This window comes from Peromyscus leucopus, chromosome 1 (assembly GCF_004664715.2).
Source record: "Peromyscus leucopus breed LL Stock chromosome 1, UCI_PerLeu_2.1, whole genome shotgun sequence".
Taxonomy (NCBI): domain Eukaryota; kingdom Metazoa; phylum Chordata; class Mammalia; order Rodentia; family Cricetidae; genus Peromyscus; species Peromyscus leucopus.
The window spans coordinates 253,235-280,336 of NC_051063.1; the positions used below are offsets into that span (position 1 = coordinate 253,235).

At 52.6% G+C, this 27,102-nt stretch overlaps 1 protein-coding gene across 2 annotated transcripts in view; it reads right to left on the reverse strand.

Moving 5' to 3' along the window:
* The window catches only part of Nfatc2 (nuclear factor of activated T cells 2), a 116,137-nt gene that overhangs the window by 9,338 nt on the left and 79,697 nt on the right, over positions 1 to 27,102 (reverse strand). The window contains exons 7-10 of one of the 2 annotated variants that reach the window (XM_028859021.2): positions 21,505 to 21,560; positions 20,898 to 21,024; positions 18,599 to 19,294; positions 534 to 619 (exon numbers count right to left, since the gene is read on the reverse strand). In XM_028859021.2, coding sequence (XP_028714854.1) covers positions 576 to 619; positions 18,599 to 19,294; positions 20,898 to 21,024; positions 21,505 to 21,560 — 923 coding nt within the window. In that variant the 3' untranslated portion in view covers positions 534 to 575. The remainder of the gene's footprint in view (positions 1 to 533; positions 620 to 18,598; positions 19,295 to 20,897; positions 21,025 to 21,504; positions 21,561 to 27,102) is intronic. The other variant, XM_028859020.2, reaches the window with a different exon arrangement.

The window sequence follows — 27,102 nt, forward strand, 5'->3', positions numbered from 1 at the left end:
AAAGAGCTCAGTGGGCCAGCTGCAAAGTCAGGCTGACCACATGGTGAGGGCATGGGAAAGGTGCCACTTCCTCCTTAACCCATGGGGACTCTGTTGTCAAAGAGCCTCCCAAGCTGGCCCCATCCAGTCTGATTCGGCCACCCAACCCCTCTATGCAGCCCCAGAGGCCAAAGCCAGTTGAGTTGGATGCAGAGGGGGAAGCCAAGCGAGGGCGTTTGTGTACCACAGAAAGCCGCACACACTGTCCTGGTCCTGGGTCTCCTGATTGGCTTCCTAGGGTTTCTACTTAATACGGAACCCCCACTTCTGTAGGGTGCAGGGTCCCCCAGGACAGCATGCAAACCCCTGCATCCACCCCCACCTCACAGACTGAGAATCTTGGGGCTGTCCGGCCCTCGAGAGCAGGGTCCACAAGGACAGTTGGCCAACGAGCCGAGGGCCTTGGGGTGGGCGTGTTCTCTCTGACTTAGCCGTGAACTTGAGGTAAGCAAACACAGCTGGCGACCCCAGGGAGAAGGAGAAGAGTCCATTACCTTTCGCTTTGATTTCTCGGATCAAAGACCAGTCACTCGGTCTCATAATATGTTTTGTATCCAGCTAAGGGGTGTGTCTATCAGCTCTGAAAAAGACGTGCAAAACCATTTTTGAGAAGAAAAGGAAAAGTTACCTTTGAACTCTATCACACTTCGAATTGGTTTCTAGCTACACAACCCAGGACAGAACTTCACCCTTGGACTTGAGTTTCAGGCCGATTCTGTATTAATTTCCTGGCCTGAAGGAACCCAACCACTGGGGGCAGTATCACTGAGACGCGGAACTTTGTGTAAAGACGGGGTAGTCTCTGAGGCCAAATCATCAGTAAGATGAGGGGCTGTGCATGTCTCTAAGCAACCCCCAAGGCCTCTCACCAGTGCCTGTGGCTGTCACTGAGATAACGCTGGCTTCCCTAGAGCCTAAAGAAAAGGAATCCTGGAGGGACCCATCTGCCGTGGTAGCACCTCAGACTGGGTCATGTGCTTTCCTAAAAAGTTCCCCCCCAGGTAACTCTCTTCAGAGCCTCTTGCCCCTCGGGGCAATGAAGACACGGGAAGGGAATGAGACACCCCCCACCCCTACCCCCGTTTTTTTAAACCCATCTAGCGTCTTTTCCACCTGGTGAGTGTGAGCTGCTTGCCGCTCAATCTTTCAGAGCCCTCGTCTTCCCTGTCCCCTTGGAGGGCACATGTAGGTCTGAGCGTCCTTGGATGCAAAGAACTGTGGGTGTCTGAGGCTTGTGGTGTGGAGGTGGGGGCTGAACTTGAATCCACTCTCAAGGATGGTCAGGACTCCCTGGGGCCTCAACCGAGGGGAGGGGGTTCTTCTCAGCATGTGCAAGCCGGGCCTGAACTTCCCACCGGGCTGGGGTTGGTCCCAGGCTGACCTGGGGCTATGGGGCCCATGTTGTCCATCTTCCTCACAGTGACAGCAAGAAACGCGGGGACCCTGTCTTCCCTAGTCTCTCTAGAGACAGAGGGCTGCTCTCCAGTGCTCCAGGAGCATGAGGCCCCCAGGCAGCCCTGTCTGGCCGTCTGTGTCCTCCAAAATCCAGAGCAGGTGTCATCCCCATTCCTAACACTTCCTTCTGGTGTTAAAACATAACACCCCGACAATGGCCACATTAGGGGTTTACCTCAGGCCAGCACCCCTGAACTGCATAGTTAGGGTGTCCACTGTAATGCTCAAATTTTACATGGTTCAAACTAGTTTCTGGACCCTCTGTCTCCATGGACCCAAAAGCTGGTACTTCTCCCAAATCCCTGATCCCCTCATTCCCAGTGTACTCTGTTTCTGTTTCCATTTTTTTTTTTTTTTTTTCTGAGACAGTGTCATATGTATCCTAGGCTGGCTTCCAGTATGTAGCTAAGGATGGCCTTGAACTTCTGATCGGCCTACGATGAGATATCAGGCATGTTCCAACAGGTCTGGTATATGCGGTGCCAAACCCAGGGCTTGCTAAATAAGCACACTACCCACTGAACTACATGGCCAGCGTTGTTCCCACGGTGGGAAATACAGATGACCGCCCCCGGCATCTGCTGACACCTTCTCACAGTTTATGTTCCCTCTCCACACAAATACTTCTGGGTCTGTCCTGGAACAGGGACGAACTGCCCTTACGTGGCCTCAGCCTCCAGCTTAGGTCCCTGCCAGTCAGCTCAGAAACGCCATATGGCTAAGGGTTTCAGTGTGTCCCCATAACACCAAGCTAAGCGACCCTGAGGGGAGAGCAGTGTCACACACGTGGGTTCAAGGCCAGAGCCCTGAACCACATAGTGCCGTGTCAGAGGTCCTGCCTGCCCTGCCTCCATGGACTCAAAAGCTGATACCAAAGAAGGGGAGTCAGTACCTCAAAAAGACAGTGCCCTCACGGTGTGAGCCGAGTGCCACACCTCTTCCTGTCAGTGATGAGGTTTCTCAGCTGCTCTTGGTGAAAGCCAGAGGCGTGAAGCCAGGGGGAGGGAGGGAGGGCTTCTCTCAGTCAGAGGTCTACAGCTCGGCTTGGGTCCTTGACTCCAACCCCTCATCCCTCTGTGCTGGTGAAGTAGGCAGCCCCAACTGCAGCCTCTCACCTGGCTCTAAGTTCGGTGGAATCCCAAGTTATCGATGGCGAGGAAGAAGGGTCTGTCCCTGCCATGACATGGCCCCAAGCCCTGCAGCCCCAACCAACCTTTCTCTGCTGCTGACGTACCAGCTCTGGTTCCTAAGGAGCCTCTTTGGGGCTTCAATCAACCCTGCCTCAGAGGCTGGAAACCCTTTCATCCCACATCCCTCTCCTTGAACAGTCAGGAACCGGCCCCAGGGACTCCCATTTAGGGTTTCCCAAGTTTGAAAGGCCTTCAGGATGCACCGAGTGAGGATGCTGACTGCCTCTGGAAGCTTCTGGAATGGAAGCACAGTGGCAGTCAAATTCTCACATGGGCTCTCATATGAACACCTGTGTCATGAGCTGTGCTTAGCAATCGGCATGTGCTTATCATGCTACAAAGAGGCGGAGTCTGGAACCCTCTGACAGCTAGGACTACCATTCTGTCTCCCCGCACATCCCAACAGGAAGTAGGTGCTGTGGACCCCTGTGAGGGTTCTGGCCAGTTCCTGGAAATCTGGAGATGGGCATCAAGAAGCATTGTGTAAGAACTCCGTGCCGCTGAGGCACCCTCCACATAGGCCTCAGAGCCATTGGTCCCAGGCTCACTGCCCTATCCGGGGGTCTCCTACCAGGCTACAGCTAGAAGCCTAAACAGGACACTAGACTTCTGCCATGAGCACTGGGAGCAGAGTCAAGAACTGCTTTGCTTAAGCTACACTGATCACCATGAACACTCGAGGAGTCACCAGAGTCAAGGATCTGCCATCTAGCCAGCTTCCTGACTCCTGGGACCACAGGCACACATGGGTAGGAGTGCCAGCACGTGTTAGGAAGTGCTGTGTGTGTGTGAGTTGTGGAACCAAAGGGAAGCAAAAGCAGGTCAGTCTGATGGCGGTACTGTTCCAGTGAGTCCGTAGGGAGCCTGCTCCCAGGACGTCAGCACACCCCACGTTCAGATGTCTGCATGGGGACTTGAAGCCCAGGAAGAAATGCCAGGAAGCATAGCGCCTCTCAAGTCAGTCAAGGCCTGGGCTGAGTCCGCCCCTTGGCAGGGTTCTGTCGCCCAGCTCGGCAGGATGTCTCCCGAGCAACACCTCTCCTGTCAATCAAGGGACCACCCAGCTGCTTCAGCAGCTGGCACAGTGGAAAGGCTGCTGAGCGGAGCAGCCCGCAGCCGGCTTCCTCTCCTGTCTGCCCCAGACTCCTCTGGAAGGCAGGCTGTGGAAGCCCCGCTCAATCACTTCCTTAACATCAGGGCTGATGCAAGGTTCTGTGAGCTGGGCTTCAGGAAACAGCCATCCAAACCCACAGAGCAGCCGTGACCACAAAGGAGATGAGGAAATAGCTAATTGTTTGGGAAACCATGAATCTCATCGGGGTTGAAAGGCTTGGCGACTTCTGAGATTGCGTGTGCCGGCAAGGTGGTGCTCGCAAGTCAGCCCTCCCCCTGGAGTAGCAGGTGGGAACAGAGGCAGCAAGAAAGGAGCTTCCCCCACAGCCCCCCCACTGTGGACGAGATTCCCAACTCCTGACCGGACTTCAGGAGACCTTACCCTCATATGCCAAGTGACTGAGTAGTTTCTAACCCTCCCATAAATTCAGCTTCTAGATACTTCTATGCACTTGCTCACAGCAGAGTCCCCCCCCCCACACACACACAGGATGCCCTACACGTGTATCCATATACTTCCAATGCCAGGGTAAGTCCATCTCCTAGGCATAGACACCGGGCTGTGATACACTCCTGGCCATTACATCTGCTCTTGTGTTCTGGGCATTTAAAGTCTTCCCTTTATCCCAGATGACCCCAGGAACACACGCCTCCTTCCTTCATTCCAGATTCATTACCTGCCAAGAAAGAAGCCCCTCAGGATCCATGCGAGGCCTAGACCCTGTCTTAAGTCTCCCCTAATGAGAGCCATTGGCCCAGCTGTGGTACTTGTGACTCAGAGGTTGCCTGGGGTGACCAGTATGGCGTGCATATGTGTCTTTGTCCATTCAGTCCAGCCCTCCTCCTGACCACTTGCCGTGGACCGAATTCTCTCTGATCTCCAAGTTCATACTGTGAGTCATTAGTCTTTGTGTGATGGCATTCGAAGATGGGGCCCTGCAGTCTGGGGATGAAGCTAAGAGATTGAGAGCTTCCCTAGCATGCACAAGAATCTAGGTTCCATGCCAAGCCTCACAAAATACAAGATGAGGCTGGCGTGAGGGAACAGTGCCTTCCCAAGAGCCCCAGGGGCACTTTGTATGTCTCTCTTACGGACGCAGCAGAAAGGTTTCTCTGTAAACCCAGCAGAGCCCATCACAGAGCTGGCCACACTGGTACCCTGATCTTGGGCATTCAACCCCCAGAAGTATGAAGAGACGGATGTCTGTGAGATCTCGTTACACGACCTGACTGACGGCCACAGTCTCAGGAGGCCTGTTTTGCCCAAGTGATTCCTCCATAATGTCCCGAGCCATGCTCACTGGCAGGCACCAAGGTTAAGGGGCTGCCAGTTCAGGACCACAGGGCTAGCCTGTGACAAGGTTTACCCAAAGGGCAGGTGCTCCTGCCCCCTCTGCATCGCCTGTGCGCATCTTTGCCCATCTTCCCCTTCCTCTGCCCCTGGCATCTTCACGGGCTTCCCGCTCTCTCCAGCTGGCAGCCTCACTTCAGCTGTCCATCCACTCGCCGTCACGCTCCCAGGAAGGGAATAACTTCAGTACAGGGCCACAGGAAGAGGGAAGAAGCTCATAATTCAGGACAAGCACCACAGGGAGACACTTCACAGCCAGTCTGCTGGGGTCCAAATCTGCCATGTCCTTTTTGGGATTATCCCAGGCCACCTCTATAAAGGTAACAACAGCCATTCCTAACTTCAGGCTTTGGAGGCACCTGTGGTGGCAGCTAGGACCCAGCCAGCATGCTGTCACAGTCACAGTGGGAGGGGGGAGGGGAAGGAGAGAGCCCATCTTCTCAGCCTCCTTCCCCACAACACGGGAACCCATGAAGAAGATGGCGGTTCTCAGCCTACATGCATCTCACATGGGTCCTCTTCCTTCAGAGGGGGAGGGTCACAAGTACAAATCACATCCTGCCCCCAAGGAGCACCAGCTGCCTCAGGCTGACCACGTGTGGATAGAATTCTGAGTCACCCAGTGCTGCAAACCAGAGGCCTCGGGAAGCTAGCTCCAGCAGCAGCCAGACAGCTTACATGCAAGGCTCAGAGCTTCTGAGAAAAGTACCTTGCTCCAAACTGTCGCCGGCTCTCAGGATGAGTAAACCCAGCAGCTCTGAGCCTCCAATTTCAAGTGAGGCAGAGGTGCTAGCCAGGCACTTGCATCCTGCTGATGGGAGTGGGTGGAGCAGTTTGCACCAAGCCCTGAGGTGGTGAAGGAACCACCTACCTTCAGCTGTGCCCTAGGGGGATGCACTTCTACAAGATCTAAGCAACACAGGACAGTGCTGTGGGGCCCAACCCGGGCACCCTCTGACCCCAGGACAGTGCTGTGGGGCCCAACCCAGGCACCCTCTGACCCCAGCACCCTTATCTCTTACCTACCCATGCCTACCAGGCACCTCGGGTAGGCAATGTTTTCAATAACCTAGAGCTCTGTCCAGGGGCCTAAAGGGCAGGGTCATGTGTCGGGTACACAGGAGATGCCACTTGGGTGATGGATAGCTGGCCAGTCAAGCTCACCTTTGGAGTAGAAGCATGACATACAGGTCTTGTGCAGGCCTCATACTTGGATAAATGTCACCCCACTTTGTCCCATCTGAGACATGTTAGCAAGAACCAATGTGCACACCCGACTTTGGATGGGTCAGAGTAAGACCCTGGGCACATGCCTAGTAACACAGCCTTCTGGAAGGTAGGTCCTAGTAGTATGTCTCCACCCACAGGGACTCTGCTGTGTCTGTTGTTGTGTGTGTGTGTGTGTGTGTGTGTGTGTGTGTGTGTGTGTGTGTGTATAGGTGTAGGTGTATATGGAGACTGGAGATGAATCTCTGGTATTGATGCTCAGGGCTGTCCTTCTTGGATGCTTCCTGGTCATAAGGCAGAGGATGGTGCCCTGAGCTTTGGGCCACACCATTCATCTCCTTGACTAGCTCTTTTCCTTGACTGTGCTAAAGAGACCATGATCTAAGGTTGACCTAAAACTCAGTGGAGTTCTGGGGGCCGGAGAGCTGGCTTAGTGGAGGGCCACACAAACAGAAGACAGAAGAGGACCAGCTGGTTCCAGGACCCACAAGGGGTCTAACAAGTTACCACAGCTGTGTATTATACCCCATAAACAGTTGACACAAGTGTGTCACGGCTAGACAGAAACTGATACAGAAGACAAGGCCCACTGATAGCCCCTGTGGGAAGAATGGACATCTCAGCAGATGGGACTGAGTCAGAAAACCATGGCCCTGGAAGCCAACCCTACATAGAACGGTGCAGGGTGACGGGAGGGCTCCTGTGCCTAAAGTGACACAGTGGAGTCTCGATGTCAGGGGAGAAAGGACCTTTCATTGGCCCTTAAACTTGGTGAACTCAGAACCCCTGGTGGGCTGTAAAAGCATGGGCTGAGGCCCAACAGTATTGATCCTGCAGGACAGAGTGAGGCCCTGCATGCCTTTCAAGCTCTGGGTGACCCTCTGCTGCCAGTTGGTGACTGTGTGGAGAGGATTACCAGAATCCCATTAAGTACAAAGCTTTTGGAAATGAATTTAGTTAAAGAGAACTCAGAACTGTTCACCAAAAGACACTATTTAACATACATCAGTTAAACAAAGAAATGGAAAGGTGTGAGGCTGGAGAGATGGCTCAACAGTTAAGAGTGTGTACAGCTTTCCCAAAGACCTGAACTTGGTTCCCAGTACCCACTTTAGGCAGCTCACCCTATAACTCCAGCTGTGAGAATCTGACGCCCTCTTCTGGCTCCTGTGGGTACCTACACTCATGTGTGCTGTGGGATGGTCTGTATGTCAAATCTGTTGCTCTGATTGGTCAATAAATAAAACTGATTGGCCAGTGGCAGCAGGAGTAGTGGACAAGGAGAGAGGAGAATTCTGAGAAGCGGAAGCTAAGGAGAGAGACACTGCAGCTGCCCCATGACCAGCAGCATGTGAAGACACCAGTAAGCCACCAGCCACGTGCAAGTATAGATTCATAGAAATGGTTAATTAAGCTATAAGAACATTAGCAAGAAGCTGCACGGCCATACAGTTTGTAAGCAATATAGTCTCTGTTTACTTGGTTGGGTCTGAGCAGCTGTGGAATTGGTGGTGACAAAGATTTGTCCTGACTGTGGCAAGCAGAAAACTCTAGCTACACATGTGCACATACCCACGTATACACAAAGAATAAGAAATGGAAAGGTATCAGTGGCCTCTATCACAAGAGAGAACAGCGGACGGCTTTGTTACTGATACAGCCACATCATGAGACGAGCCTGTTTCCAACACTGGAAGCGTGCACACTCCATTACCAAGCAACTCCACAGGCAGGTGAGACATGACTGGACACACATAACAGGAGGAAAAGAAAATTCCAGATAGTGTGGTGGAATACTACAAGGCTGGAAAAAAGGTGTGGGTGTGGTGGGGAATTGCAGCCACAAGTAAGTCGTATCACCTAAGGTGGAGAGCAAAAGCAAATTCCAGGAAACTCCGTAGAGAAGCAGCTTGGCAGGAGCATTCTCGGGCCTGACAGCCAAGCGCACAGTTCAGACAACTGATCCGAGACAAAAGGAAACCACAAGCATGGAACTCAGGGAGTGAAGGGTGGGTTGAAGACATGCAGAGTCCAGGCGCCACGCTTGCCCGAAGCCCAGGAGCTGCCACTCTGATGAGGCAGGCTGGACGCCATCATGGCTGGATCGGTGCCATCTGCTCACTGATAAGAAATGCCACACACAAACCCTGGAAGATTATACAGCACAGCCTCCTCTTATAGAGAGCGAGATGTCACAAGAGGGACAGGGTGGGACTACATAGAAAGTGACCTGACACCAGGCTGGCCAGAGTCTGCACTCAGCTTGGACCCAGGATGAAATATATACATCACACACATGACAATGTAACTAACATATAATATGTAAGATACATGTTCTGGAGTATATATTACAAATGTTGTGTTATCTATAACGAGCATTCACAGAGCAATTGAAACTGTGAACGCTGCATTTTATGTGAAAATTTTCTCACTTTCAGGAATGACAGTGGTAAAAGTAGAAAATTTTTTAAAAAGCCCTTAGGTTTTGGAGACTAGGTCAGGGAGCCCAGGCTAGCCTCAGACTCCCTCTGTAGACCAGTGATGATGCTGAACTCCCGATCCTCCTGCTTGTACCTCAGCAGTCTGGGATGGCAGGCACCCCCACCCCCGCCCAGCATGCTTGCCATGTGCTGCTGAGATGGGACCCAGGGCTCCCTGCTGACTGAGCCACACCCCAGGCTCTTTTAGGGAGTCATGACTGAGGGGTTATGTAGTCAGCCTTTGTTTTTCTAAACAAAGAGGGGCTCAGTGGTCAGAGGGGCTCTGGTTTAAATTTGCACTTAAGCAGTATCAATAGGTAGTATGTGATTTTGCTTCTTACTTGTTCATGCAGTTGATAAAACACGCAAGTCTTCGTCTACACACACGCCTCTTTCCTGCCTGAAGCCTCGGGCACATCGCTAAGCAGAGGAAGACAGGGTAGGAAGTCCTTATTTAGAGCCAACCAAAGACAAGGGACAAAAGGACCTGCTCAAATCGGCCATTCAAACCTTAAAACATCAATTATGTTAAGGCCATGAGTTCATAATGGCTCCAAATAAGTCTCACACACACAACTCCAATTGATCACCAGGGAAGGATGTTAATAAACCGACCTATTATTTTTAAAATGGTAAATAATGGAGAAGAATTGGGGCATTCATCTGGCCTTCCCATCTGTCTGAATTCTCCCATTGTGGGTGCAGGGAAGTTTCCCTTTATAGCTGTTTTCCAGCTTACCGGAGAGGAAGGGTTGGCTGGATGGGAACAGAGCATCACCCAGCGCAGTTAGTGTACCAGGGGATTTGTGGGGGGACGCATTCCCTAGCAAGCACTACTAACCTCCCAGGACAGAGGCCACCTGAAGTCCCACCCCTCCCAATGAGGATACACCACCTTCTGTGTCTGTCAATAATGCTACCATAAGTGACTTCCAGAGGCAGAGGACCAGGCTGAACCCCCCCCCACCCCCACCAGAACAATAGAGACAGAAAGAAACCGGGCCAGGAGAAACTCACAGGACAAGTCACCACATCCAGGTTTCTTGCAGTAAAAATGGTTGACTACATGCTGTGATAGGCCCATCCTTATCAAACATTTGGGGGGCTATTTAACAGAGGAGCAATGGAGCAGTGTGGGGTAAGACAAACAGAACAAAGGCAGCCACTCTCTTGAGCGAATTCTAATGCAAACACATGATAAAATCATAAAAGCAAACAAGATGGGCTGGGAAACAGCCCAACAGTAAAGTTCCTGCTGCATGCAGGGCCCAGAACCTATGTAAAAAGTCTGGTCATGCTGGCATACACCAACAACCCCAGTCCTGGCAAGACAGGTGGACCCCTGGGGTTGGACAGCCAGCCAGATCCGTGAGCTCCAGGTTCAGTGAGAGACCCTGACTCAAAAAATGTAAGGTGACAAGTGAGAGAGGAAAAGACTAGATACTGACCTCTGACCTCCAGGGACATAAGAGGAAAGAGAGAGAGAGAGAGAGAGAGAGAGAGAGAGTGTCTAAGGTCCCCCAGCCATGAGGAGGAAGGCAGCGGGTTGACAGAGGCAGTGAGGGCTTCCAAGGTCCCCACCTGGGCAGGTCCTGCCTTAGGCAGTCACAGGGTCAATGATGCTTCTGAAATGAATCACCAATTTAAATGGCTGTGGGTCCCCATGGGAATGTGACCAGGGCCAGCCAGGCACAGGACAACCAGCAGACGGTGTGATACTAAGCAGCCAGACCCCAGCCTTCCACCTCGATGCAGGAGGCGAGTGGTGGGGGTGTGGATGCAGGTGAGTGGCTGCTGTCACAGGAGATCACTATGCCTGGGCTGCCTTGCCTTTGACTCCTGATAGCTGCTGAGTGGAATGTGGGCTGAAAGGAGCCAGGTCCCTGGCTTTTCTAAGGGACCCTGGAAATCTATTTTCTGTACAATTCCCCACATCTGAGAGCTGACTACAACCCAATCCATGTGTTAGGAAGACATGGAGAGAACTATTTAATCAGTTTGGGGTCAATTCATTTTAGGTGCCCAATAAAGCTGAGAATTAAAAGAGCCCATCAGCTCCCAGAAATCGGTAAGCACCAGCCGCTGGCCAGTCCACAGGCATTCCGCCATCCTCCATTTACACAACAGAACCTCCACTTAGTCGAGACTTTTGGAAAACCAGCAGCCAGGGAGTGTCCTTCCAGCTTTTCTGGGACAGCAAAATCGAAGGGCACAGATGAAACTCATTTGTTAGTTCACAGCACACACTTTCGTCCAAAGTGCCTACAGCCAGTGGTCCTGCCACAAACTCACGCTGGGCGCCCCACACTGGATGCCATGGGAGCCAGGGGCTGCCCGCTCTGCTCGCCTGTCCAGAGATCTAGCTTCAGAGACGTATAGAGGGTGAAACAGACATCAGTCCAAGCCCGACAGACTTTGTGCCTAAGGGCCGGAGCAGACACTGCTCACGCCCAACCCTGAGTGTCTTCACCCACAGACACAGAACGGATGGTGTGGATGAGGAAAGCAGGCCTGGCCCTTCCTTTATAAATGGTCTCAATGTGACTGGATCCCCAGATCAGTAAAAAATTAAAGAGGTGTCAAAAACACCATGGGAAAGAGCCAAGCTGATGGTTTAATCATCCCCAAGACCCAAGCCCTTCTCCAGGTGCTAAATCCAAGTCCAGCGCATCCAGGGCAAGAAGCAAGTCCAACAGAATGGTAGAGGGCAAAGACCAAACCCAAAAAGCAGCTCTGTGGGATGGGAAAAACCTACAAATTCTTCACACAAGAGGCACAGGGTGGGGGCTCAGCCCCTGGGAGAGTGAAATTCTACCAGCTGCCCAAAGTGAATTTACGGCTGGGGAGGAAAGAGCAGAGAAAAGCATAGAAGGAAGATTCAGCTAACTGCTGGCCAGTCAGATCCTAGCCTTGAGCCCCTTTTTGGGGTGTGCTTATGCCCAGAGAGGTAGGCTACAGCTAGAGCATATATTTGAGGGAAATAAATTGGTATTTATATATTACATAAACACACAAGACTACTTTAGGGGTGGCCTGGGAGATGGGCCCAGCACAGTCTACAACACTCTATGTCGTGGCACCCCAGTTTTCCCTGGATTGGCTGTAACATCTGCCCTGATTCAAGTGAGTTGCCAGGGGCTCCTGCACACCGTGCTCACTAAGACACAGCGACAGCCGGGCCCTTCTGCCTCTGTCCTAATAGGAACTGAAGTATAGAGAGGTCGCTGTGACATTTGCCAAAAGAGCTACCTCTTCCCTTTGTCCAGCCGACTCCCTTTTCCCACTTGTGACTGCAGAATACAGCCTGCGAGGAGGCGACTGCTCAAAAGAGCTCACGTGACTCACTATGAAAGACACTGGTGCAAACGGGTAATGGCCACCTTGGTTCTCCGTGCTGGGTACCGTCTGCTCATGGAGGACCTGTTACTCTGGCATCCAGGCTGAGTGGACAGCTGCTCTGGGGAAGACTTTCTGTGGTCTAGTGTCTTTTGACCTCCAAGAGCAAGAGCCCATCCTCTGAAAACGTCTACCTCACAGAATCCCAGAGAGAGGCAGAGCTTGGTGGAGTCCGGCATCAGCAGCCTGAAGCAGCGTTGTGTTGTGAGCCAGAAGCGGAGAATGACCTGAAGGTCTAAGCGGCACAACACGTGAGATACTAACGGGGCAGGGTGGAGGTACACTGAGGCACAAAACTGAGGCACCACTGGGAGAGGAGAGACTCAGGTCCGCTACAGGCTCACTTAAGTCATCCGCAAATGGTAACCCTCATCATCTTGGGGGTGGTTTGCCTGTGCACAGGTGGGGTTTCTGAACTTTGGGAGCTTTTAAGGTGCCTTTGCTGAAATGACGAGAGGAAATCCAGCGGGATGAGAGGGATTCAGGCTGAGTCAACCCCAAGGCCCTTCTGTAAAGCCCAGCTTCTCTCCTAATAGCTGCACGGCCCAGAGTCCATTGGGACGGTGACCATGCGGCTGCTGCTATTGCGGGCGAGACAGAGGGACCCGACTGTGTGACTGACTGCCTTCCATACTTGCAGATTCTCAGAGGCCTTACGGGGTGCTGGCAGATAGCTCAGTGGATAACGTGCTTACCATGCAAGCGTGAGGACCTGAGTTCAAATCTCAGAAACCCACATAAAAGCCAGGAGTGGCAGTGCCTGTCTGTGATCCCAGCAGTCCACAGTGAGGCAGAAGCTTGAGGTGAGGTAGCCTGGACTACCCAACTGAGAACAACAGAAACTCTGTCTCCAATAAGGTGGAAGGTGAGGATGGACACCCACAGATGTCCTCGGACCTCCACACACATGGTACACACACACACACACACACACACACACACACACACACACACACACTTTACTGGGAAGCTCCATTTTCCTTCTTAGAATAATCTTGAGCATCGGAAGCCATCTTCACCACAGAAGGGGCACCACAGAGAACAGATATCCAGGAAGGAAACCCAGTCAGAACCTCTAGACACGACAGACCCCAAACTGAGACTGGGCCCATGAGCCAGAACTGGCCCTGCTTGCCACGGGACAGGTGTGTAAGACGCTGTCCTCCATGTTCATGACAGCAACTGATCTCGCACTGCCCGTGCATAGGGAGAGTGTGTTGCTCCTTCATAGAAGCGAGGAGCTTGGATCAGCGTCTGTTCACGGCCCAGGACTCAGGACCCAGGACAAAAGTTCCCAAGGTGAATGGCACTGTCCCCAAGGCACTGGCGCTAATTCTTTACAAGAGAAAGGGTGAAAACCAAAACCAAAAACCAAACCAACCAAACCAACCAACCCTCACCTACTGCAGATCCTCATACCCGTAGAGGGTGGTGGTACATAAACACAGTCTGTTTGCGATGCCTGTGTCCCACGGCTCAGAGACTAAGAAAACAACACCAAAATCGGAAAGAGGCCTGGGGATGCAGCCCAGGGGTAGGGCACTTGCCTGGCATGTACAAGGCGCTGGGTTTAAATCCCAGTATGCACTCCCATACTCAAAGCTATGAAGATCTAGGCTGTAATTTTGGGGTGACCCACTTGCAACACAACAGTATTGATTTGGAGGTGGATGTTAATATAGTTCAATATTTAAATATAGTGGAAAATACTGTTTTCATCCAATGTCTACTGCTCATGCATTTCCTATGAAGAACACGAGCTGAATAGCTTTCAAAACAGCGCTTCCCATACCCATAGATGCTTGCTCACATGTGTGCATGCTGTAGGCTGTCCCCACAGGTCACGTCCAGGCTCCAGCCAGCACCAGACCACATCCTCTCTCCCGAGGAGACAGAAAGACATCAAGGATGCCTGTTGAGTTGGGCCCCTGCTCCTTCTGCCCCCACAGTCTCCTTCCTGTGGTTCAAACCCGAGGGCGCACCCATGCCCTCAGGGCCTGTGGTGGACTTGGTGGTGAGCTGGCCTAATGACCCTCAAACCACAGTTCAGCTGTGGCATCAACATGGTTCCTAGGAGGCGTCATCAATGGTGAGAGTCACAGGTGACAGTCACTTCTGAGTCCCCTTTCCCTGGCATGGCTCCCAAGGGCCTGCATCCAGGCACAGGACCACAGCCCCTCCATTTTCACACTAAGGAAGTAGTGGAGGTTAACCCATACTCTTGCCCTACTTTGGCAGTTCAAGATGCGTCTTGAACAACCCAACTTGGGGGAAGATGCTCACCTCAGCTCCATCTCCTTCCTGCTGGGGATTCACCTTCACCAAAGTTAGCTGTATCTAAAATGAATGTGCATCCCAGGCACACACTCTGAGAGTCTCCGGCCCTATGAATACTTTGTGTTATCTAAATGTGCAAACCCGTGAAGACAATTTACAAACTAGACCACTGACAATAAAAGAACCATTATAGGAAAAATTGTGCAGAACTGTTTCTTTCCAGAATTTTCCATCTAATATTTTGGACATAATAACCTGAAACTGAAGAACAAAAATTCAAAGATAAGGGGGGTGACTGTAAACTTTTGGTTGTCCTGGAAACGACACGTGAACTTAACTCTCTCCTTCCAACCCTTGCCTCCCTCACGTCTGTTTCTCAAAGGCAGCCAGAGCCACCTTTTCCAAAAATACCTAGGTCACTGCTGCAGTAACCCCCCCCCACCTGCTGCTCTGACCTCCAGGCCACCCTCACCTGCTGTTCCCACTCCCCCGAAATGCTCTCCCTTCAGACCCTCCCAGGGCATGCCCACCTTCCAGCTACTGTCCAGCTCCCAACCTGTGTGACTTCCCTCATTTGTCACGATTCACTCCCTTAGACATTGGCATCTACACTTACATCTGTCCCTGAACAGAACGAAAATGCCCCAAGACAAGGCTTTGTTTCTTATCCCCCACCCCCACCACCCCACCCCCAAAATTTCTAGGGCAGAGCCTGGCTCAGGAGGAGCCAGCAAATACTTGGGGATCTGGGCATGAACGGTGGGAGAGATCAGGAGCCAAGGACCCAGAGGGATGAAGTGGGAGGACAGGGAGAGCTGGAGAGGATGGAGGAGGGACAGAGGAGGGGCGGAGGGGGGGCGGAGGAGGGACTCAGGTACTGGAGCAGCTGTCGGGTGCACCTGAACTGCCCAGGTACAATCTGGGGCTTTAGGAGGAGAGAGCAGGTCCACCAGCCAGACAGAGCAGGTCAGCATTTACGGACACCATGTCAAGGGCAGGTGAAGGGGACCCACTGCATCCCGAACGGAAACATTTCCCGTTTCAAGGAGACTTTTGTAAGCATCTTCACCCACCAGAGTAGGAAAAGTAGATAAGCTCTCGGCCCAAGAAGGAACAGCCCAGAATAGTCAAGAGCAAGAAGAAATGCAGCCCAGAAGAGGGGCCAAGTTTAGAGACACTAGGGTATGGAGCGCCTTGGACCCAGGGGAGAGGCTGGGCAAACCTCCAAGGCCAGTGTTTGCCTCTGTGCAGAGATTCATGTCCACTGTTCCCTGCTCACACACTGCCAGTGTGTGACCTACGTTCTGGGCTACCAGCTCTGGCTTCATGGAGAGAGACCCCCTTTAATGACAGCTGAAAGGACCCCAAGCCCAGTCACCCTCAGGCAGATAGAAGCATGCCTTGAGTCTATCTGTCTGCTTTAAACCCCAAACAACAGATCAAGAACCCTATGCCACAGAGGAACGTGTGCAGAGTCCTGGGTGTAGGGCCAGGCCTCTCGGGAGGACCCAAAGCCCTGGCAGCCAAGAGCCAAACTGCATCCACATTTTCTGAGTTCACCCTGGAGCACATGGGGTGCTTTGGGGACCAAGTAAGCCAAGCCCCAAACAAACTGGACAGTGACACAGTGCGGCCATGGGGACACATGGCTCAGACCCAGGGGTAAAGCAAAAATGGAGAACCCTGAATATAGCATTTGAGGGACCAGCGCTGGGCTGCAGGATCAGACCTGCTGTGGGCCACACCTCCAGGGCTGTGTGGGCTGACAGAGGACAGAGACCCTGAGAATGGCTTCCCTCAAAGTGTGTAATACACACACTGCTGTCTAGGAAGTGCCAGGCACCTCCTGGCCTTATAGATTTTTATAACGTCAACCACGACAGTCGAGGCTCTGGGAAGTCCCACAACAACCCAACCTTTTCACCTTTTAAAGCCACAGAATCTTCCTGCAGAGAATTCTCCCGTTTCCAGGGTGGGGGGATGAGGGGGCCACACACACTGTGAAGATGTCTGAAGAAAAGCCTCCTGCTGGGGAAGCTATCTGTGCTCAAATCTCTCCCTATCTGAGGGCTGAATCATGTTGGGGGAGGGGAGCTCACCCCAACACACCTGTGAGCCTGTCTGTGTCTAGAAAGCCATCTCTGGAGGCCCCCCAAGGCCCCCAAACCCAGCTGCTTCCTCTGTAACACGAGCCATCCCATTTGTACACCTGTGGCTGTGGCAGACACAGGGGACCACCTCTGACCCATCGAGGTGTCTACCTGCAGTTCCATAACTAAAGGGACTGGCATTCATCTTTAATGCAAGACGATGGTGAGGATGGGGGGGGGCACATCTCTGTTCCCAGAGACCAAACCAACCCCTCCCCAGAGGCTTCTGGGAAGCACCTGCCCTGCCCTGTTCAGATACTAATACCTAAAGCACCTTGCCTCCAATGGGGTCAGTCCCCCGCCTCCACATGGAGGGCTCTGGGAGCGGCTGCCATCGGCTGCTGCTCTGTTGAGCTCTCTTTGCCAACAACCCTCTTTAAATCAAGCAGCAAGGCTGGCTGTCCCGGATGTCTAACAGTCACAGACGGAGCGTGCCCAGGTCACCTCAGAGCTCTCCATCATTGCTGCACTTGACCACCCGGCTCCACTGGTTCTTCACACAGCATAGCTATTGGGTTGGTCTGCCCAGACCCGTGGGGCAGCGCTTTGGAAAGTGTCCCAAAAGGCCTCTGGTTTAACTCTTTGGCTGACAGTTCCATCAGAGAGACGGAATCTGTCAGAAGTCTCAGAACACCCAGGTAGCCAGTCTGGACCAGACTTCCAAGACTCTGAGCAAACACAGCAGAATTTCCTGTCACCCACGTATCTGCCGTCAGTCCCAGGCTCTATGGTAACCACAGCAACTGTTCTAGAGCACCCTACCTTGGTCCCTGCTGGGCTCTTGGGAGTTAGCAGTCCTAAGTTATTGTGCTTTCAGGGGTAGGATGGACATCCTCAATCCAAAAATCCAAAACACTCTAAAATTCAAAACTTGAGTATCAAAATGATTCCTAGGAAGTTTCAAATTCTAGATTTCTCCGGATTTCAGATTTGGGGGTTAGGGATGTAGAAATGATAACACAGTGTTACAGAGTATCCCCAAACCCAAACCACATTTGTCCTGGAGGTTGTGGATGTGGGATACTTCACCAGGTACCAGATGTCCATGAGCTGTGAGCTGGAGCTGGGGACAGGGAGCAGCTGGCCACTTAGAGTTTCTTCCTCCAGTTCAGAAACCCCCAGCCCAGAGTTCTGATTTTCTGAACCCTCAAAAGGAAGAGAAAGAAGTCTCCTCTGCCTGCCCCACCCTCTCTGCCTCCTGGGTGCCCTTAACTCATCTCAGGTGAGTGTGGCCTCCCTCAGAGCCCAGTCAACCCGTCTCAGCTGCTCTGACAAGCCATGCCTCTGCCCAGGCCATGTACCCACAAGCTGGGGGCACCTTCCCACAGAGTCTTTCTCCACCCTCTCCCTGGGCCTGCCTCCCCATCAGCTGAGCTCACCCCAGAGGAAGCCCATTGCTACCCCTCATCAATGGTCCCTGTGTCCCAGCAGCACGTGCCAGAGCTGCCCGCAGCCCCCATTCATGCTCCTGATAGAGCCCCTTTCAAAGCCGGGCTCCCTCCTCGCTCTCCGCCCCTCCCCCACGCACAGAAGAGGGGGGCATAAAGTGGGATTTTCCTCCACACGAAAGAAAGGACTCTTCCTTCCTTTCTGCTTTCCTGCCGTCCATCTAAATCTGGCCCCGGAAGGAGTATGGACGTGGTGACACAGACCCAGTTCATGACCTCGGGGGACACTCCGGTGGCCAGAACTCCCTTCATTGGCTTTTTCTACTGGAGCGGGAGGGGAGGGGGGAAACTGTGACTGCCAGCACCCACCCCAAGCTCCCACAGGGAGAGGGTGCGTGTGGTACTAAAGGTTATCTTACATCAGCCCTCGGGTTAAAATGGAGATACTGAGGCCCAAGGAGGTGGCAGAGTAGACTGGGCCACATGGGGGCTTCCAGGAGGACAGGGACACTGAGCAAGCACAGCTTCTTACCGTCATCCAGGTAGGTCTGGTCCAGGTTCTGTTCCTGTTTGATTGCCACTCCGGTGGGCGTAGCATCCTTCTGGTCACTGACTGGGGGTCCGTTTTTGGTAGCTCTTTGGCTCAAGGCAGTCTGTTGCTGGATGACCGTGGGGTAAGAGCCGGGGCTCAGCCTCTGACCTTGGTTGATGGACGGTGGGACAGGCCTGGCAGAGCCGGGGCCAAAGTTTTCACAGTACATGATATGTTGGAACTCCTGGTGCCCCCCGGCACGGAGCTGCTGGTTTGTGGGTGAGTAGTGAATCACAGGCGAGGCCTGCTGGCTAGCGGAGGATGTGTGTGGCAGGGTGGATCCTTGCCCCTGGCCCTGAGAACCAGCGTGCACCAGCACAGAGCGGTGGGCATCGGCCAGGCCCAAGGGTGCTGCCAGGAGAGCTGGCTGCTGGTAGCCCAGCAGGCCTGGACTCAAACTCTTGCTCCGCTGGTAGAGAGCCGCCGCAGGGCTCTGCTGCTGGTAGCGGGCATCGGGGGAGGAGAGCCCCGAGCGGAACTGTTGGCAGGGGGCCATGGTAGCCACAAGACAGGAAGGGGACTCGGCCAGCATTGGGTGCTGTGGGTAATATGGCTGGCTCCCCAGGCCTCCATGGGCAGGGCTGCAGATCAGAGAAGGGTCATACTCATCACTGGGCTCCGTCTTGATGGCAGGGACTGTGGGAGAGAAAAGCACAGGGCTGCAGCAATCATGGCGGCCTGTGAGCGCGTGCTGAGGAAACAGCGGCCAGAAGCCTGGCTTTGGGAAGCCGAGTGGGCAGGAGCATGGCTGGTCTGTCACTCTTAGCCTTGGGGCATAAGATCCCCACCCCTGGAATTGTCTTCAGGTGAAACTTGACCTCGGTAATGCCCTTGAACTATAAGCTTTGCCAGCTGCGGATGGGCAGAGGGTGGGCTTGACTCAGGGCCAGAGTCTGCTCTGCCTCCTTCCTCAAGGTGGGCGCTGAGAGGAGAAAGCTGTAGTGACTCTCCTGCTCTTGACCCATCTGTCCCCATCATCTCCCCGCTGTTTCCTCCTACTGGACACTGTCCAACACAGTCAGCCGTGCTCACTCTTCGCTGCCAACTTGACAGGATCTAGAGTCGCCTAGGAGACATGCCTCTGGGTACGCCTGTGAAGGGGTCCCACCCTGAGTGAGCACAGCGTCACCCCATGGGCTGGGTTCCTAGACCGGATAAGAAGCATCTGTCTCTCTGTTTCCTGACATGATGCACGGTGACCCAATGCGAGAGGATTGTCACCAAGTATGAGTAGGGCAGCCTCCGGAGAGTCAGGATTGGAGGAGGCGAGCAGGACTACAAGTCTGACTCCAGGTCCCCAAGACCACTTCTGCAAGTGCCATTCAAAGGCCAGCATCTCAGTTCTGGACAGCTAGAGACCTGAGGGGTGGACCTTCTGAGGTCCTGATCCACCAGCCCAGCACTGACACTCAGCCCAGGGAGGCCTTGCTACTGCAGACACCTGGAGATCAGCAGAGAGCAGAGGACACAGCCTCCTTGCTGAAAGCCTCAGCTCTGCCTTGGACCAGGTTCTCCTGCAGCTTTGGGGCCTATGGGATGCTACGTCTGCTCCCGACAGCATGTCACATCAGTCCTCATGGTGGCATCCTCACAGGAATCACACAAGCCTACCATGCACCTTGCTGGAGCTGGGCCCACCCAGGTCAGATGTGTGGACCAATCAGAGACAGTGGAGCTCAGGGCTGGGGTTACGGGTTTACACCCCTTTCCTAGCCTGGAGGGATGGAGGGGTGGGCGTTCCCAAGGGTGAGTCCATCTGTTCTGTAGCTGCTGTCACTACTTAACCTGTCGGTTACCTTGGGGTTGTCACGGGAACCACTCTGTGAGAGGTTAGTTCCACTTTCTTGGGCCTACAGAATTTCATGAATGAGACCTTCTGGTCTGGCTGTGCCTCAAGTAACTCCACCCATGTTCGGACAGTCAAGGACCCTGAGAAGTCTAGAGCATGTCCACCTTGACCCTGAATGTGATCAAACCTAAGACAAGGAGGGACAGCAAGAGACATCTGCTTAGCAAATGCCCCCCCACCCAGGACAACATGGATGACATGGCAGCTGGCATCAATGTGTTACACAGGAAGCTCTTCTTACAGGGAAGTGCCTTCCAACCCAAGAGAAAACTGAGGCTCAGAGGGTCGGAGTCACTTGCCCCAGGTAACCGAGCTGGGAGCAGACGGGAATCCCGAGCCCTTGGTCAGTGTTGTCTGGGAACCTGAGGGGTGTCAGGGAGAATGTCTCACCTGGGTGGTAGGTAAAGTGTTGTGGCTGACTTCGTTTTCTCTTTCCATTGATGACGTAGAAGTTCACTTTCACGGGTACGCGGATGTGCTTGTTCCGATACTCGGGGATCTCAACAAAAAGCATGTTCTAGAAGGAAGCAGTTGTCATGAATGTGACCATATACAACATGCTAGGATTCCTACCGCGATCCCAACCAAGTCCACCCAGGCCCACCTACAGCAAGCGGGCCGTCTGGCTTCCTTCTCTACATTTAAAGAGAAATTTGATGGAAGGGAATTTAACTTTTCATCTAAGCAAGGGAAGTTGATCTAGCAACGTGCGTAAAGATGTCGCGGTCACAAACCAAAGGGCCTGGGGCTCGGTAAGTGGCCAGCTCGCTAAGTGAGGTTTGTACTTGCTAAGTGACTATTTAGTTCACTGTGGAGAGGAGGGGGGAGGGAGGGAGAGGAGGGTAGGAAGGGGGAGGGAGAAGAGGAAAAAAGAAGGAAGGGAAGGAAAAAAAGGAAGGAAGGGAGGAATAAAGGGGGAGAAAATAAAGAGGGAGGGGGAGGGGGAGCAGGGGACAGAGACCTCAGTGGGGACTCTGGGGCTGTCTTGGGAGCTTACAGGCTGGCTCTTGTCTTTATCCACCGTGGCTTCCATCTCCCACACCTGCTGCCCATCTGGAAAATACAAAAACAACAGCCTTTGAAGAAACCAGGAGAAGCCAAAGATGTAAGACAGCGCCCCCAGCCCACGATCCCCATCAAATCCCTTCAGGGAGGTGTGTTGGAGTGCAGGTGTGCGTGTGGTGGGGGGTAGGGAGGGAGGGAGAGAGAGAATGTGCATGTGTGAGAGAGTTGTGTGCGAGAGAAATGTGTGTGTATGTGAGAGATTGTGTGTGAGAAGGTTGTGTGACAGGGAATGTGTGTGTGAGTGTGTGGGGGGGGGAGAGAGAGCGAGAATGAGAGCGTGTGTGTCCACATATTCCAATAGTTCTTTTTGCAGGAGAGAAACGTGTTGCCAATAGAAAACTCAGCAGTGAAAGAGAAAACTTGGAGGAGCGCAGACTCCACCACCGTAATCTCTTCCAATCCAAACGCCTGTTTCTCTTTCTTAAAGTCACTGTTCTCCACGGCACCTGATTACATCTGTCGATTTCCGAAAGGTCTCAACCCCAAGGCTGTCTCGGGAGCCTCCTTATGGTCCTGGCTTGTCCCCGTCGTTCCCTCATCTGGGAACACGGGTGGTTTAGCTATCTCACTCTAAATCGGTACAGAGCAGGTGACCTGAGGGTGCCTGACTCCTGGGTCACCAGGAGGTGAGGGAACCCCCTAAGCCCACTCTGCGCTCCCACGTGAGTCACGATCGTGAGTGGCTGAGATGGCTGTGCTCAGCAGTGGCCTCTCGTTCTCGGGGGCAGAGGACCGTTCATTCCCCGAGTCTGAGGCCAGCAAACAGGGCCAAACAAAACTCTTTATTTTCAAATTATAGATTTCTCTCCTGACCACCTACACTGACCGCTGGGCAGTTTTCACTGAAACAAAACATTTCCATAAGGGCTTCCAGGGTGTTTGCGGAGCACAAATGCTGAAGGATATTAAATCGTTTTATGAGAAAGGGAACATTCTCGAAACTAGCAAATGCTTGGAAAATGCTGAGTCAAAGTCCACTGGGTTCCTTGACTCGGCAGAGACTCCAGCATGCTCACACTATGGTGGGCTGTGAGACAGAGCACACCCCAACATCTGGCCTCAGAACTCTCTCTCTTTCTGGGGCAAAGCTGTTAGTGTCTGCTGTAATCTCTTAGGACCCCCACCTCTGAGGGTTGGCCAGAGAGATGTGGGTTTTGAGCATCATTTGAACTTACTGGCCTAGGAACACCTCCCCCCCCAAAAAAAAAAAACCCAACCTAACAAAAATCCTGTAATTGCTACCAAGTCGGTGTTATTGGAGGGTCTCAGGATAAGGGATAAGCCAGAGAGCTCGGCAACAGCTGCTTCCGTCCTGGCTTTGGGTTCCATGAGGTACAAGTCTGAACTTGGACGCTAGCAGCCACATAAGAGGCCAGGTGTGACCACACTTGTGCGTGTAACCCCAGTGCCATAGGAGTGACTATGGGAGGACCTCTGAGGCTCACTAGCTGCCAACCTAGCTCTGGGTTCGGTGAGAGACACTGACTCAAAAAAAAAAAAAAAAAAAAAAAAAAAAAAAAAAAAAAAAAAAAAAAAAAAAAAGCAAAGGTGGAATGTGATAGAGTGGGCACCCAAAGTCCTCTGGCTGCCACTATGGCACACACAGGTGTATGTGCCCACGCAGACACCACACTCCCAAAGTGAGATGCAGATCGATAGAGAACACCCAGCATCAGACTCTGGCCTCCTCATGTACACATACGTGCTCACATACACATGTGTACACACACACACACACACACACACACACACACACACACACAGAGAGAGAGAGAGAGAGAGAGAGAGAGAGAGAGAGAGAGAGAGAGAGCAGAGGAAGGCAGATGAACCCTGTAGAAGGGACCAGGTGACAGTCTTGGCTGTCTACTGACCACATTAAAAAAAAAAAAGCCAACATGTCGTCAACTGTAATGACTGCTGAGGGGACAGGAGAGGCCACTCCAGAGGCAGGGGAATGGTGGCCAGACGGACACCAAAGGCAAGTGACTGGAAGCTGTCAACACCCAGCTCTACAGTGTGCAAAGGCCCAGGCAGGACTAGTCAGGGATTATTCTCACTTTTCCATCAGAGAAAAAGACCAGGCTGCAGAGCCAGGCTCTGGGTTCCAACCTTGCTCACTGAATGCAGCGTGAATGCTAAGCCAGAAGCCCTGTGGGAAGATGTAAGGGGTCCCCCCAACCTTGCTCAGCCTCTCACTGCCTGAGCTTAATTCCACACAAACCTCACTGCTTGGAGGAGTGCTTGGGAGGCTGAGGTGGGGGCCAGCCTGGGCTACAGAATGACTCTCAAGAAACAGACCAAAAAGACAGCAAGGAGAGGAAGGAGGGGAGGGATACAGGCGGTTGGGAGGAGAAGACAGAATTCCCTGAAGAACTGTCAAGAAGTTGAGCTGATCCTTGACCTGTGGCACAGGAAATCCTGACAGGCAAGATGGCAATGTTCACGAGAGGGTATCACACGGGTTATGACGGATAGGCTCTTTGGTCGATGGACCCGGGAGAAAAGGACAGAGGCCTCACCCTTCACTGATGGGCATGACTACCCAAGGAGGCGCTGCCAATAGGAACTGAGCCTGAGGACAGTCTAGAAGTGAGTCAGCTCAGCGCCGCCGTCAACAGGGGAATCTGAGGCTCGGAGGAAGTTGGTGTAAAGATACAAACTATTGAACCACAGTCTCCAAGCTACAGTCAGGCCCAAGCGAACAGTGAACCGGAAGAGGAAGGCGGCCAGCTGTGAGATGCTGAAGATAGGCATCTGTAGGCAGAACCTTGCAGTCACCCCCGTGGCAGTGACAGATTCTCCAGCTCTCCTCAGACCCTTCCTGCCTCCTGTGCCCCTTGCCACCAGCACAGCTCTGCCATGGACCTCAAGATCCTTATATACCAGCTCCTGCCTTGCTGCCCTGGGCACCATTCTTAACTAACTCCTAATGTCTGTCCAGGTCCCAAAATCTTTTGTCCCTCAGATTCCAAACCGTTCCTCCAGACGCTGCCCAGAAGGCATGTCTGGCCTTCTCCCCACTAGCTAAGTTGAGTCCCAGACAGCAGTGGCTAGGGTCACAGGGTTTGCAGAGGAGGAAGCCAGACTAGACCTGGCAGGATCGGGCAGCCGGGGCTGGGTACACCTGAGTGGCATTTCACCCCCCAGAGCTTAGGTGTCGGCTCCTGTCCTTAAGACTTGAGTTTCCTGGGGGTGCTGCTATGGAAGGCAGGGCCCTCTGGAGCTGGCAGGTGAGGGTTGTGGGAAGAACGTGGGTGTCAGAGGAAATGCCCGCCCACTCCAGTGCACTGGCGGACCTGTGTGGTGCACTGCCTAGAAGCCTTTTTGGAAATGCCCTGCAACAGTGCCAACTTGTCTCTGTCCCCTGCAGCACTCAGCCATTTTTATTCCAAACTTCGAAATGAACAGACCTGGCCTGAAATCTTTGCTTGCCCCAATTAGCTTGGATAAGGTGCTCAGTCTCTCTATCTCTGATTTAAAACATGAGGGCACTGGAGCATTTACATCTCCTACTGAGTGCATAGATCAAAGTATCAGGCTCCGTCCGGCGTTGCGTAAGCGCATGGTAGATGTTCAGTGGGGGCTGCTATGCTGGAGTACGCAGGTTATTTGAACACAGGCACATATCTCAACATGAGTTAAAACTGAAAACGCACGCATTTTAAAGTCAGAACCTAACCAGAATTCTCTGTTCGCAATGATGAATATCTACCTGCAGAGCTTGGCTGGAATCTACACAGGAAGGGTGCTGGGGTGGTGTCTCTTACATGAGACGGCTTTCCTTTGGAAAATGGGTCTTTTTCGAGCACCGGAGAAACAGCTCAGTGGTTGGAAGTACTTGCTGCTCTTGCAGATGACCAGGTTCCATTCCCAGCACTCACAGGGTGGCTCACAACTGCCTGTGATTCTAGCTCCAGGAGCCCCAACACCCTCTTCTGGCCTCTGTGGGTACTGCACTCACATGGCCCATAAACACATACATAATTAAAAAATAAATCTTTAATATATATAAAGTATTTTAATGGGTCTTTTCAAGCTGGGCGCCATGGCACACACCTGTAATCTCAGCCTTTGGAGCTGGAGTGAGAGAATTTGGGGGGAGAAGGAGAGAGAATGAGGAGGAATGAGGAGGAGGGAAAAGAAGAAAGGAGGCTGTATGTAAATAAAAATGCAGCCAGCAATGACCAAAGCCAACTGAAGTCAGCGGCTCCATTCTGTCTTTTAACTCTTCGGTACCCAGAGACTCACTGTGCAGGAGCTTGGGGACCCAGCCCGGCTGTGCATGCTCACAGAGCCTGTACTCAGTTCTGAACACAGCTGCTCCCAGCAGAAAGTGCAAGCTGGTCTCAGCCATCTTCTCTACAGAGCCACATCACCCAGAAGGTGGGTCAGTCAGAGGCTGGGCTTGAAAGAGAGTGTGTGGTTTGCTGTGTCTCAGAGCCATGCTTGTGAGCAACCCTTTGTTCCCTGCACCCCACCCTCACAGCTGCGCACATCCTCAGGGTCATGGGAGAAGCGATGCTATGAGTATTGCTGAGTACTGCGCTCTTGAGGCAGTGTCTTTGAAATTAACCCCCAGAGACTTCCCCAAGGCTCACCTCACTCTAGCCAGGTTCATGTCTGGCGGCCAGCACTGACTGCCAGTGTAACCCTCAAGTGAATGGGGTCTTATTATGTTGCATTCTTGCTCAATTAATAGATTGGACATGGAAGGAACTCATAGATTAGGATGAGCTGAATCCATTATTGCAGCTTGTAGCCAATAAAGGAAGGAAGAATGGACTAGTGGATGGATCGACGGGCGGGTGTATGAATTGATGTAGAGTGGGTGGATGGATGGATGGATGGATGGATGGATGGATGGATGGATGGGTGGATGAGCAGATGGGTATATGATGGGTAAGTAGGAGGATGGATAGATATGTGGATTGTGGGTGGATGATGGATAAATGAATGGATAAGTAGATGGATGGGCGGATGTATGAAAGGGTAGGTAAATGGATAGATGATAGATAAGTGGGTGGGTGGGTGGATGGATGGGTGAATAAATGTCAATGTGGTAAATGATGGGTAAATGTATGGGTGTATGAATGGATAGGTTGATGAATGGATGGGTGGGTGGACAAATGGATGGATGGGTGGATGGACAGATGGATAGGTAAAATAAGCTATGCCAACACTAGGCAGTCCTTAGAATAAGATAGATCTATATTTTCTAACTGGAAAACACACCCTATTTTATTAAAGAGCAACTTGGCTCAGTGTCTACAGACCAGTATATGTGGCATGAGACCATCTTGTAGTCTATAAACATGGCTGCTTGAACATAGGCAACTATAGGTAGGGGGTGCTGGTCTATCATCCCAGTGCTTGGTGGGCAGAGGCAGGAGGATGGTGGGTTCCGGAACAGGCTAGCCTATATGGCTGGACCCTGTCTCGAGAGTAAAACACTAAAAAGCAGGGAGCCTGGGTCCCAGCCACTCCCAGCTCACACCTCTGGCTGGGCTAGCTGGGGAGACAGCTCGGTGAA